Source organism: Tiliqua scincoides, chromosome 16, assembly GCF_035046505.1.
Source record: "Tiliqua scincoides isolate rTilSci1 chromosome 16, rTilSci1.hap2, whole genome shotgun sequence".
NCBI classification, from domain to species: Eukaryota; Metazoa; Chordata; class Lepidosauria; order Squamata; family Scincidae; genus Tiliqua; species Tiliqua scincoides.
The window spans coordinates 2,514,783-2,528,621 of record NC_089836.1 but is presented as its reverse complement, the minus strand read 5'-3'; the positions used below and the strand labels follow the sequence as shown (position 1 = coordinate 2,528,621).

At 50.6% G+C, this 13,839-nt stretch overlaps 1 protein-coding gene across 1 annotated transcript in view; it reads right to left on the bottom strand.

Annotated features, from left to right (window-relative positions):
• GPR107 (G protein-coupled receptor 107) overlaps positions 1-13,839 on the bottom strand; it is a 38,190-nt gene that overhangs the window by 19,143 nt on the left and 5,208 nt on the right. Inside the window, exons 2-5 of the mRNA XM_066610563.1 lie at positions 5,080-5,187; positions 3,773-3,823; positions 3,128-3,216; positions 1,829-1,926 (exon numbers count right to left, since the gene is read on the bottom strand). Coding sequence (XP_066466660.1) covers positions 1,829-1,926; positions 3,128-3,216; positions 3,773-3,823; positions 5,080-5,187 — 346 coding nt within the window. The remainder of the gene's footprint in view (positions 1-1,828; positions 1,927-3,127; positions 3,217-3,772; positions 3,824-5,079; positions 5,188-13,839) is intronic.

The following is a 13,839-nucleotide window of genomic DNA, read 5'->3' as shown; positions in this document are numbered from 1 at the left end:
ATCCCGGCTCCAGTTCCGCACAGGGTCACTTGACCGCGCGGACGCCCCTCTAGGCAAATCACTGCTGGATACAAGCAACTCTGCTTGCACACCGTAACTCTGGCCCCCACAACATCCCATTCATCCGTCCCACCACCTCCTCTGACCTTAAGGAACAGGGAAAAAGAGTGGGGCTTCCCCCTAGCCTCTTTCCTTTGTTACTTCCTTTTCCTCACATTCAGCTTTAAGGAACGCACAAACACACACATTCTCGCTAGGGGCGATTGTCATTTTACTGAACCTTGTGCCAACTTCTCTTTTTATTAACTTTTTGTATCTTTGAAGTGGCTCCCTCCTCAGTCTCGCAGGAGGCCAGCCGAGCCTCCAAGCCAGTTCCTTTCTGGCCCTCCCGGCAGACTTTTCTGAACTGGTTTGAGGTTTCACCAGTGCTGTTCTCTGGTGGCATTTTTCCAACCTGTTTTCATGTGCTGACCTGTCTTTTAAAAAATGATTGCATTTTGTGGCATTGTGTGTGTCCAGGTCTACAGAGCTTACGTCCTGAGTACACTTCTGTACTGCAGCGAGTCATGGACTCTCCGCTCACAACAGGAAACTGAACGCTTTCCACATGCGCTGCCTCCGATGCATCCTCGGCATCACCTGGCAGGACAGAGTTCCAAACAACACAGTCCTGGAACGAGCTGGAATCCCTAGCATGTATGCACTGCTGAAACAGAGACGCCTGCATTGGCTCGGCCATGTCGTGAGAATGGATGATGGCCGGATCCCAAAGGATCTCCTCTATGGAGAACTCGTGCAAGGAAAGTGCCCTATAGGTAGACCACAGCTGCGATACAAGGACATCTGCAAGAGGGATCTGAAGGCTTTAGGAGTGGACCTCAACAGGTGGGAAACCCTGGCCTCTGAGCCTTTCCCAGTTTGAAGAGACACTTGGCCAACAGACTGAGGCAAAGAGGCAAAGAAGGAAGGCCCATAGCCAGGGAGACAGACCAGGGACAGGCTGCACTTGCTCCCGGTGTGGAAGGGATTGTCACTCCCGAATCGGCCTTTTCAGCCACACTAGACGCTGTGCCAGAACCACCATTCAGAGTGCAATACCAGAGTCTTTCGAGACTGAAGGTTGCCAACACGTAACATGTGTGTTTTAAAATCATGTTCACTGCCACTGACCATTTTATTTTTAAGGTAGTTTGCCAGTCTATTTGATAAGTTTAATAATAAATCCATGAAGACTATAGCCTGCCCCAAGTCCTTTGTTCTCAGTCCGGGACTGCCTCCTGCTGGCGGAGGAGCCCGGGTCCAGCCCCAAGCCAAGTGGGGCCTGCTGGCATTTCTTCGGCCGTGACATACCAGCAAACAGACAGGAGCTGCCTCAGCTCAACCCAAGTGGCTGAGCATCAATCCAATCGGTTAGCTATGACAGGCGCTACATCCAGGGCTTGGAGGGAAGAAGGAAGAGGAAAATGCGTGAGCTGAGCAGTAGGGTTTAAAAGCCCTGCTATGAGAAGATGAGAAGAAGGTGTGGGCTGGAAGCAGAGACCTGCCCTTGCTCGATCTCCTAGCAAAAGGGGAGCCCAGAAAACCACTCACAGGGGACAGTGAGGGGAAACAAATGAGTCTTCAACCCTCTCCATACTCCTGACTTGAGCAACTCAGGCACTTGATGTCCTCCTGCCCTGGAGCTGCAGACCCCCAACCCATCAGAGCAAATAACTCCCATATGTCCTCAAGCAATACATCAACAAGCAGGTTTACGACACAGCAGATATTCCATTTAAAACTATTCATTCATGGCCAGTTTGTTTCCAAGGGCAAGGGCAGGACTTACCCGGATTTTGGGCATTCCCCGAGTGGTCACTGCCTTCGGCATCAGGAAAATGTATTTCAGGCAACTGGGGGGTTTCGACTTTGGGCTTGACTCTCACGCTGTGCAGAGGGAGAGGAGGGGGGGGGAAGGATACTGTGGTTATCACAAAAAAACAAGCAACGGTTCTGCAAGAGGGAGCCTTAACTTGACTTAATGGATCTGGCGACACGCAGACAAAGCTGCCATCTGCCTATTCCAACCACTGGTCCATCTAGCCTGGGATTGTCTGTACTGATTGATGGGAAGAAGATGAGAAGTCTGATGGTTGGTCTGTGGAACTCCTTGCCACAGGATGTGGTGATGGCGTCTGGCCTGGACGCCTTTAAAAGGGGATTGGACAAGTTTCTGGAGGAAAAACCCATTACGGGTTACAAGCCATGATGCGTATGCGCAACCTCCTGATTTTAGAAATGAGCTATGTCAGAAGGCCAGATGCAAGGGAGGGCACCAGGATGAGGTCTCTTGTTATCTGGTGTGCTCCCTGGGGCATCTGGTGGGCTGCTGTGTGATACAGGAAGCTGGACTAGATGGGCCTATGGCCTGATCCAGTGGGGCTGTTCTTATATTCTTATGGAACTCTCCAGGCTGCCTGACTCAGACATCTTCCCCTGCCCTACCTGGGAGGTCCCTGGGGCTAAACCTGGGACTTTCTGCATGTAAAAAAAGCAGGGGCTCAACTATGGAGCTGCAGGTGTTAGCCAACCTGAGCTTCTGAGCATGGTGGCTTGTGAAGGACTTTGCCCCTCTCTCTGTGGGGGGGGGGGGGAGGAAAGTGGGGAACACAAATCTCAACTGCAGTACAGTATAAACTCCAGCCAAGATTCGTGGAACCCTATATAGCTGTTGTGTGCACACATGTCTGCCTGCCCCTGGCTCTACCTCATCCTCCCATTTCCTGGATTTGAAAAGGGTACAGAGTTGAAAAGGAAGTGTGGAGGAGAAGAGCATGGCGGGCTAGAATGTCTCCAATGCTTCAGCCCACCTCTTCCCTGTTCCGCTCCCCTTTTCCTTGTCAAATTGGTATGCTGCTGGGGCAGGAATGTTTGGTGTGTAGTGTAGGCACTGGGACTACATTTTAAAAAAAATAGTTCGATCTCCCAGTGTTGCCGACACCGCCCCTCCCCCCCCCGTTAGCAGGAAGTGGTATGATACCTTCCACCACCTCTCTACTACCTTACTCTGCTGCATGTGCAGACCAGGAGAGGCGAACGGCACGGTGGGGACGGACGGACTGCAAGACATTTAACAGGCATCTCTTACCGGGTGTTCGCAAAGTCCAACAGCAAGACAGTCATTGATGCGTCCTGTGCTGGGGTTCGGTTCAAAATGCAAGAATCCAATTCTTCATCCTGGGGGAGTCAAAAAAAAAAACCAGCCAATGTGGTTCAGGCCCTTTCCTGACAGCGCTGGAGAACTTAAAAGGGGAACGACATTGTGGGGTGTTTTTTTTTAAATGTCTCGTCATCAGCTTGCTGAAGAACAACCATAAATCCAAGGTGCTATTTCTATATGCCGCCAAGCCCCGTTGAACTGGGGATATATCGGCCAAAGAAAGCCCAAGGACATGACACGCGGAGATACATTCTGGTGTTCTGGAATTGTTCTTGGCAGAGTTAAAGACCCCTGCTAATTGGGTAAGAGGCACTTTCTTCAAGTGGGTGCTCCTCTTTTTAGCAGGGGGAGAGTAACTGGCCCACCTCACCCCAGCACTGTCTGTTCTAGTGGCTGTCTACTGGTATTCTTTTGCATCTTTTTAGACTGTGAGCCCTTTTGGGACAGGGAGCCATTTAGTGATTTGATTTTTCTCTGTAAACCGCTTTGTGAACTTTAGTTGAAAAGTGGTATATAAATACTGTTGATTGATTGATGGATGGATTAAAGACACGCCGCCCCTTTTGTTCTTACCAGGTAAGTGGAGAATCCCTCATTCCGCGTCCGGTCCAAACTGAATCCCACCTAAAACATTTTTGGCCAAACAGAAGCGTTAAAATGCAAAGCTTATACATGGATTTTAATTTCTTCTCCAAACCCCCCCCCCGAAATTTAATTGAAACCCTCAATTTGGTTTAAATTTTAACCAATAAGTGTTGCCTAGATGATCAGAAAAAGTGCCCTTCAGGGGAGGCAGAAGAACGTATGAGAAAATGGTTTCAGAAAGCAAAAATCCCCCAACGAAGACCGTCAGTGTCCGCTTCTGAAGCTCTTGGACTCACGATGACTCAGTTGCAGACAAAACAGGGACCATCCACAAAGATGATGGACTGGCAGAGGTCTGACAGCATCCTTGCTGGCAGCTTCTTCTTGCCCTATCAGCACAAGGGTGGGCACTTCAAAAATACAGCAGGCCATTAGTACCTGCAAGGGATCTGTTCCAAGACCCCCTGTGGATACCAAGATAATTAAATGCACTGGGGGGGGGGGAGCAGCACTGGAGAAGTGCTGTAATAGCTTATGTGGGGCCGTGCCCAGCCATCCAGAGGTCATACCCGGCCCCCAGGATGCAAGCGAGAAGTCACTTCTGGTGTTCTGTGGTCCTCTAGCCATGAGCTCAGCAAGCATAAGTGTTGAGCCCACAGATAAGGTTTGCCCACAGAAGAGGGACAGATTAAAGGCTGAACTGTGGGCAGGAGGTCTGGTCTAGAGGGTTGAGCCTCCGTTTGCCTGAAGATAACATCCAAAGGTCGCCGGCACCGTGCGACCTTGAAGCAGCTGACAAGCTGAGCCGAGCTATTCCATCTGCTCTGAGCGTGGGAGGATGGAGGCCAGAATGTGCGACCAGATCAAGAAAGAAACATCTGAATGTTGTGGTTTCTTGACAGAGAGAAACCTTCTTTCAAATTGTAAAAATCCCTACGGGGATTTAAATTTGCCTGCCTATGTAAACCGCCTTGAATAAAGTCTAAGGAGAAATCTGAGGACCAAGAAAGGTGGTATAGAAATACCTGTATTATTATTATTATTATTATCACTCCTGAAGGCCTCCCATGGCACGAGCCAGTTACAATTATGTGGCACACATCAATCATGTTGCACGCTCCCTGCCACCCTCTATTGCGTTCCTGGAGGATATCAAGACTTTACGAGGTGGTGGTGGTGGGAATCAAACAAGGAAGCAACTGTGTGGGGAGTTGGGCTCCAATCAGACATTCCACCAAACCAGCCTGCAGGCCGGAGTCTGGGGCGAGGAACGGTCAAACCACCCAGATACATACGCTAGAAGACTTTCCAATGTCCAATGACAGGCTGCTGATGTTGACAACCATGAAGCCATCCTTGAAGAAGCCAAATGTGTTGAGGTGGACCTTCTGCCGCACATCGTCCTGAAAGAGAGGAAACAGACCCCTTTGCAAGCGGACACCAAGCCAAGCTGACGGGCTGATGGATTGGACCAGCTTGACGTATACAAGATGGTTCCCTGCCCCAAAAGAGTTTGCAATCTTAAAAAAAATGAACACTGTCAGCAATCAGCCCCTTGCAAAGACATCATGCTGGGGTGAAGAGGGATCTTGGAATTGAAAGGAAGCCAACGTAGAGAGGAAAAGAGGTCCGTAAGACAGTTGAAGGGGTGCAGGAGAGGTGGGTGACTGTATCGGTGGATGGAGGTGAGGGCCATGATGCAGAGTGGTAGAACAGAAACTTGTAGCTATTGAGATGAGGGATTACTAGACCATGTAGGCTTTTTTAACCCTTGGTATTGATAAGGGCATAAGAGGAGCCCCACTGGATCATGACAGGTCCAGCTTCCTGTATCTCACAGTGGCCCACCAGATGCCTCAGGGGGTACACAAGACAAGAGACCTGCATCCTGGTGCCCTCCCTTGCGCCTGGCATTCGGTTAGGAGGTTGCAAATGCTCATCATGGCTTGCAACCTGCAATGGACTTCTCCTTCCTGTTTTGATCTGTTAAAAGGGCAGTGACGAGTTCCCCTGGCTGGGGAGTTGCAACACCCCAGCTGAAGCAACAGGCTGTGACGCACCCACCCCACCCAATATCTTGCACAGAGTCGCTCTTCACCTAAAATCAGAGAGCCGCTTGTTGCTCAAACATCACAGCCTACTCCACGCTTAGCACAAGTCCCTGCCTGAGCCAAGGAAAAGGTTTGTTTGGTAATCTACCTTGCGCAAGGCCCCCTCCTGCCGCCCGGCTCTTTTCCCACACACGCCCAGCCATGCGCCCTGCTTTCCAACAGAACGCCAGCATCTGAAGTGCCATTAATCTTGCTGTTAGAAGACAGTATTCACGTGCGCCTCGGATGTCGGCGGTCAAATACGACGTTTTGAGTACTCGACACGCGAACGCGGATTCTTCCGAAGCCCCCTTTAACCTGCTGTGTAGCAAAAAGATATCAACAGCAAACTCCAGAACCCCGCGGAGCTTATGGGGCACGAGACTCCCCAAATGGCAACAGGGAACTCACGGATTTGGGGGAGGAAGGCTGGGAAAGGGTTTGGAGCCAAGTTCTGAAGAGCCACATCCAAATGGGGTCCAACCTGACAATACAGTGATCACTCATTATCTGTGGGAGTTAGGTTCCACACCACCACCCGCCCCCCCACAGACTTCAATATCTGTGGATACTGAAGTCTCTTTGCAAACTATTCTTAAAAGTGAAAATGAGGAATAGCCTTCCTCACCGTCATACCACACAATTGTGCCATTTGCACAGTGGCAGAGCATCTTCTGAGCTCCTCTAAGCCACATCCAGGTCCTGGCATACCCCAGAATGCACTGTGTGACCTGGAAGTGGCTTTCAGGAGTTCAGAAGACTACTCTGGAGCCCTGCCAACAGCGTGATTTTGCGGCACAACAGGAGGGGAGGCAATCTTTTCCACTTTAGGGGACCCCTGCATCCGTGCATAGTGAAATCTGCAGGCGCCAGACCCACAGATAAGGCAGGTCCACTGTATACTTGTTATGTGATTGGAGCCTGCAGGGTGAGGAAGGGGCTCATTGCACGATTTGCAATGGTGGAAGGGTTCCTCCTCTCGCTCCTACTTGTGGACTAGTTGGCCACAGTGGTGGGCAGAATGGGCCGCATCTAGCAGGGCTCCCACAGCAAATTCTTCCCTTCCCGCTTAAGGGATAGGTCATGCTCAATGCCTGCCGGAAGGCAGACTAAGAAGGAATTCCTGATCAACCTGCCTGAAGCAGCCCTTTTGCCCCACTTCGACGCTACACCGTTGACACACTCCAAAACAGAACCAAGGTCTCACCCGGCCAACGCTATACGCTTTGATGGAGCCTGTTTAAAAACAGAAGGCAAGCCATGCTGGATCAGGCCCAAGGTCCATCCATTCCTGGTTCCCCACAGAGCTGCCACCCCCCAGCTGCTTCTGGGAAGGCCACAAGCAGGAGAGAGAGAAAGGCAGGACCCTCTCCCTGCCATCACCTCCCTGCTTTAGACATGCTGCCTTTTAACCAAGAGGCAGCAAGCGTTATATGCCACGGACGGATATGTCAGGCCTGACGCTCGTTTCAAGACAGCCAAGTCAGTGGCTGTCACCACATCTTGTAGCAGTGAGTTCCACAGACTAATCACACGCTGGCAAAGTTGCACCTCCCTCTGCCTGCCCTAAACCACGTACCAGTTTTATTGGAGGACCCTTGTACTGTGAGAGACGGAAAAGAGGATGCTCCACCCTTAGTGCCTAAATAAGCTCTTTGCTTGCTGTCTACCTCAAAATGCAGCATGCCTCAAAAAAAATTGAGAACACATTTTTATGAGCCCTAATTTATATACACAGGAGGCCTGGGTTACCCACAGATTCAGGACCCGGGGATCAGATCGTCCGTGGGTCCCAAACCCATGAGATTGACCCAGTATGGACCCCCTGGAGGATTAGAAGGCCTCAAGACCTGCAAATTTTATCATCCGTGCGTCTCCTTGTCCATGGGAAGGCCTGGAACTGAATCCCCATAGATAACATGCAATGCCCTCTACTTTCTTGCAGCAAGCACTGAAACACCCAATCACCTCAAGGGAAGCCACTGAAGAGATGAGAGGGACAATTAATGGGCCCGCGCCAGCGGATGGCTGCCGATTCCTTAGCTGATGATATCAGCGGCTTAAAGACACCAACAGGCAACATTTTGAGCACTTGGATTTAATTAATTAGCCAATTAATCAACTGGGCCAAGCAACTGCTTTTGTGTACGCAATATACAGCATATGTGTGATCTACAGGAGGTGTGTGAATCACAGCATAATACGTTTGAGGCAATAAAGTGCGTGTACATTTTTTTCCAATGCGCCGCAGATCATCGAGGTTGGATGGGGTCCAGTGCTACCTCTCCCAAGAATCTGGATTTAATTTAACCTTTTATTTAAAGTGAGGAAACCTTTGTCAACTTGAGCTCAGCCGCTTCTGCCCAACATTGCATATACTCAACAGCGACCAAAAGCATACACCTGTGGACCTGGCAAAAAATGAGTTAATGTTGAAACTCAACTGCAGAGTTGGTATCTATAAGACCCATCAATCTATAGCTTCCAGGGGGAGAGTGCAGCAGGGCCACGGAGTGAAGCACTGAGTGAAGGAGGGTCAAGAACGCCAGGGGGAGAAGGGCAGAAAAGACAGCAGCCTCTCTCTTCAAGAGCTGAGACGTGCAAGTGTACCGTGAAGCATTGCAGGCTCCTTGAGTGACCAGGAAGCAGACTCTGTGCAGGAAGCTAAGTGAAGGTGCAAAGGAACTCCAGCATATCCCCCCCCCCAAACATATAGCACCTCTAAAGGACTGGCTTTGAACCCGAGGAGGGACTGTGGCTCAGGGGTAGAATGTCTGGTTAGCCTGCAAAAGGTCATAAAAAGGTCAGGCCAAAGGCCCACCTAGTCCAGCTTCCTGTATCCTACAGTGGCTCACCAGAGAACTCTGGGAGCTCACAAGACAGGAAGACACTATACCTGGAAGCTCCATCCCCAGCACCTCCAGGTAGGCTGGGAGGGACCTCCCTCCTCAAAAGAGCCCCTGCCAACCTGCGCCGAGAATACCAAGGTCAATAGATCAACCACAGGACTCAGCTGTATATGTTCAGCCGCTGTGTCAAGCCCCATGGGTGGACTGTATCATTGGTTGTATCAGTGTCTTATTTTGGCAGAAACCAAAGGAAGGCTCGTCCCAAGGCTACCACAGCTCAATCAAGCATGGTCTCCAAAAACAGCATCAGCAATGCTTTCAGGAGGCGAAGCTTCTTTAACAGTGAGCACAGCAAGCCACACCTGCCAGGAACCCGTGGTATACCAGCTGCTAAAATCACAAGAACCTGGTCCTCGTATTTAAAAGCCCCCGCCTGGGCAAGATCTGTTCTCAAAGCAGCTATATGGCAGTGCTAGAAAAAAAAAAGATGGAGCGGACATGGATTTGGGCTAGCCTGCAGCACTGCAACACCGAACAGGCTGCTGGCATCACTTGCAAGCCGACTCTAGCCCAGGTGAAAAACGAGTTGCGCGATAGGAATCTAGAAGCGTGGAGATGAGAGGCTGTTGCAAGGCTGCCCAGAGGAGGAGGGTGTTGCTATATGCTTCGGGCCCTGAGGATTGAGAGACTGCTGCTACACAGTTTAGGACTCCATGGGGTGGCCATGCCCTTGGTTTGCCATGAAGAAAGGTCCTGCGTTCAAATGCATCTAGGCTACCTTCAATTGAAGCGACCGTCTGAAGTGCCGACACCATCTCCAGAATTGGCACCGCTATCATGGCTTCCCTACCCCAAAGAGGCCGTGAGGGCCAGGATGGTGTGGCAATTCAGGAGTCACGCCTGGAAGATCCAGGTTCAAATCCCTGCTCAGCCGCAAAGCTTCCCAGGCGACCTTGGGCCAGTCTCCATCTCTCAGCCTCACAGGGTTGTTGCGAGGATAAAAGGAGGGGAGGACAAAAGGGTGGTATAAAAGTGTGAGAAATAAAAATAAAAAGGGAGGGAGGCCATGTTGAGATGCATCAGGACAGTGGCTCTTCCATTGGAAAATATAGAAGAGCCAGTGCCTTTAAAAGGTACGTCTGTTCACTTAGAACAAGGGTGTCCAAAGTTTTTGGCAGGAGGGCCACATCATCTCTCTGACACTGTGTCGGGGGACGGGGTGAAAAAAGAATCAATTTACATTTAAAATTTGAATAAATTTACATAGGTTTACATAAATGAATATATTAAAGATGAACTTATATGAATGAATGAATGTCTTGCAATAGCTCAAGGCCTATAAAAGGCCTTGCACAAAGCAAGGCTGGCCTTTCCTTTGCTTCCGCTACTGCATCACAGACGTGAAACAGCAAGCAGTGGAGGGAGCCCTCATCCCACAGCTCACGTGAGAGGTCGAACAGTCGCCCTCACACTGAAAGCAGTTGCGTTGGGCTAGTGTGGGCTCTAGCAAGTCTCCGGAGGGCCAGGGGCTCCCTGAGGGCCGCACTGGGAGTCTTCAAGGGCTGCAAGTGGCCCCAGGGCCGGGGTTTGGGCACCCCTGACTTAGAAGTTTACAGGACTCCCAGCTAGGAGTTGCTTTCCACAGCAGCGTACTGGGTGTAATTAAGCAGCTAGCTGAAAATTACCAGTAGGCCCCTCTTGTGGCAGCATGATTAAGTCACTGCAAAGCTGGTGTGTTCCCATGTTTCGGAAGGGGGCGGGTACATAAGAGACAAAGCCATAGTTCTTATCTTAAAGCAGACTCGTGACGTTTCCTAGAAAATGTCCGACCAGCGACGCCAGTTTCACAAAGTGGTTTCAGCTAAGCGAGGAAGAACACGATGTCAACGCAGATGGGACAAGTCATGCTTTCCGGAGCGCATCTCGGCAACTGGCATTTGCCTGCCAGATGCCCTCAGGACAAAACACGGGGTCGCTGGCTGGAGTACCTCTCTGCTTTTAAAAGCCCTCAATCAACGGCTGTCTTATCAGATTCAGACTCTGGGCTCTTTTCGTTTCTGGAAGGAACAGAATCAAACCCTCTCATGTGCACCTAATGAGCTCAGCAGAAGCTCTGAGCCATCGCGCTCTGTTGCTCTAAGCTGTGGCACAGCTAAGGGAGGGGGCTGGGGGTCCATTGCCCCATGGCTTGAGGGGGTTTCAAAGGGATGGTGGGCCGCTGTGAGATTTTGGTGGGCCGCTGTGAGATTTTGGTGGGCCGCTGTGAGATACAGGAAGCTGGACTAGATGGGCCTATGGCCTGATCCAGTGGGGCTGTTCTTATGTTCTTATGATGTCTTTCTGAGACCCAGGGATGCCCTGCACGAGGAATGTATGGGGGTGTTAAAAATTTTTGGACCCCAAGTGCCAGAAGCCCTACCTACACCACTGGCTCAAAGCATGGAAGATGCACTGGCAACATCTCCATTTGCCCCCACCAGCTCAGACTTTTTAAATTAAGGAGCAAGCGAGGTACCTTCCATGGGGCCACCACCTTCGCTGCCTGAGCTGCCCCCTTCACTGGCAAGCAGGCCAGCCCCACAGGAAAGCACCACATTCAAGAACTCTCCCTCTAGCGTTAAATTTGCAAGATCCTATTGTCAGTTCATCCCACCCCCGCGCCATCCTCAACCAACTGCAATACAGAGATAACCACAGGTATCATGACTAAGATAAAGTGTTTGCAAAGCAAGCAGATGGCTTGGCCCCTTACCAAGAAGTCCCCAAACAGGAAGATAACGGACTGAGCCAGCAAACGGAAACCACGAAAGCGAATGAGTTTAGCTTCTGAAATTCACAGAATTCCCTCCCTGACAAAAACGAACAGAAAAGGGAAAGAGAGGGGGGAAAAAACCACTGGCTGAGGATGCCACACTGGGGTAATCTAAAGCCAGCTTTCCTCAATGTTTGCCCCCCGCTGTACCACTTTGCCACGGTCCACCCATTGGAAGCACCTGGTTACTTCCGGATTGAGAGACCAGACACAACACTGGTAAGAGGTTCAGGGTGGATGGGAGGGGCTTTTCCAATGCACGAAAAGCGCACACTGGAACTCTATCCGCTGAGCCTATCCGCCAACCACTGCCCGTCACATTGCATTGCTGGTCTCGCTGCCAAGTGGTGGGGGTCTGGGAGTCCTGTGCCCACCACCTCAAGTACTACCAGTGGCACAAGCACTACCGGTTGAGAAATGATGCTCCACAGCCTTTAGAAATGCTTCTAAATGATGCTTCACAGCCTTTACAATTTAGAAAGCTGGGTGCAAGTCAGCAAGGCTCACTGCAGGAAGACCCGCAGGTCCCGCAACTAACCAGGACCGCAAAACAACGGCAGTTATCTGAGCCGGGACGGGGTGCAAGGGTTCACAGGTCCCTCCGGGGGCAGAAGGACAGAAATTGCAAGCACATCCATTAACGGAACCAGAGATTGATTTCAGGGGAGGCGCGAAGATAACCCCAAGTGCTCACAGCACGTTCAAGGAACATCGGAGACGACCGGCAGGAAAGCCACTGTCTTTAGGAGTCCCGTCTCTGCTGAGGCATGGAGGACAAAAAGGTCACCCCTGCAGAGGATGCGTCCAGAGCCCCTGTTTTTCACTTGCAGTCAAGCAAACGCTTAACCAGTGATTTGATTCACCCCACTGAGCAATCAATTACAAGCCTGTTACGCTGCATGGGTCCAGTGTGTTCTCCATTAACAGGTAAAAACACGTACAGGCTCAGCTAACTGGGCCAAGAAGCACCTTCTAAGCAGTGGTTCTCATATTCATCGGGGGGGGGGGGAGAGAGAGCAACTGTCCCAGTTTGCCCCAGTAGAACATCCTTCCAAGGGTTGTGTGCTGTTGTCTCTCTTGCTTTTCTTAAAGGGGCATTTATTTAGCTATGTAAACTGCTTTACTTACCATTTATTTAGCTAAATTACTTCATGAACTACAAAGGGGTATCATCAGATACTCTTATCCGCAGATCAAGCCCCCCTGTATTAGGGGAAACCCTCCAGGGCCACGGCACAGCTTGCAAGGCTCAACCCCACATGAAGGAGCGATGGCCGGGTCAGTGTTCACTAGCATTCACGAATCGCAGAAACGCTTCAGAGGGAAGGGATCTTGGAGGTCATCTAGTACAACTCCTTACTCAGTGCAGGTGGCAACAGCGGCCTGACCAAGTGGCCATCCAGCCCCTGCTTGAAAACTTCCAATGTGGCTGCGTAGCCCCATCAGAAGAGGCACTGGTTTGCAAAACAGGGGCGCAGAGCAAAGCCCTAACACTTCAAGACACTTCATGCGCACGGCAAGCTGTTACTCAAGAAGGGTTGAAAAGCACTGAAACCACAGGGGGGATTTTCGTAACTGTTCCAAGAAGCTACTGAGGACCAGTCCAAAAAGCCACCAAGCCTCACACAACCAGGCCAGCTAAAACTGGGGAGGGGCAATGCTGGTGTGGGGAGGAGTCACAGTGAGAGGCCCCTCCCCTGGACAATAGAAGGAGCAACACTACAGGAGACCCCATCCCACTAACACAAGAAGGGACAACAATTACTAAGAGACTAACTGCAATTCTCTATATTTCTGGAGTAAGCCTACGGAGCACAATGAGACTTCCTTCCGAGTAGCCATGCCTAGGACTGCACAGAACAGTCCCTTTAACCTGAAAACCGTTCAGATTAACACCCCAACAATTCTGGCCTGTTAACTATCCTCCTCCTAACACAAGTCTGAAAAAGGGCTCAGCAATACCCAACAGTTAGTGTCCTTTTTCTTCCTGAGGGGCTAAGACAAGGCAAATTTAGAGAAGGCAAGCTAACAGGAAGACTATTCTTAGCCCCAGCTTTTCACTTCAAGGGCTTTTTTTTATTCAACAGGCTGCTGAAAAGAGGAAGTGGACAGACACTGAAGGACGTGGCTCTACTTAGTTCTGAGTCAGAAGCCAAGCAAACAATTTTATTGCCTGTTCTGCACAGGGAGCGCTCAGGAAAGGTGCCAAAAGAACAGGAATAAAAGGAGGATTCCTGGATGTGCAACAATCGGAGCACTGAGGCAAACCGAGAAGACCTCAGGCTGGTGGCAGGACAGAGACTG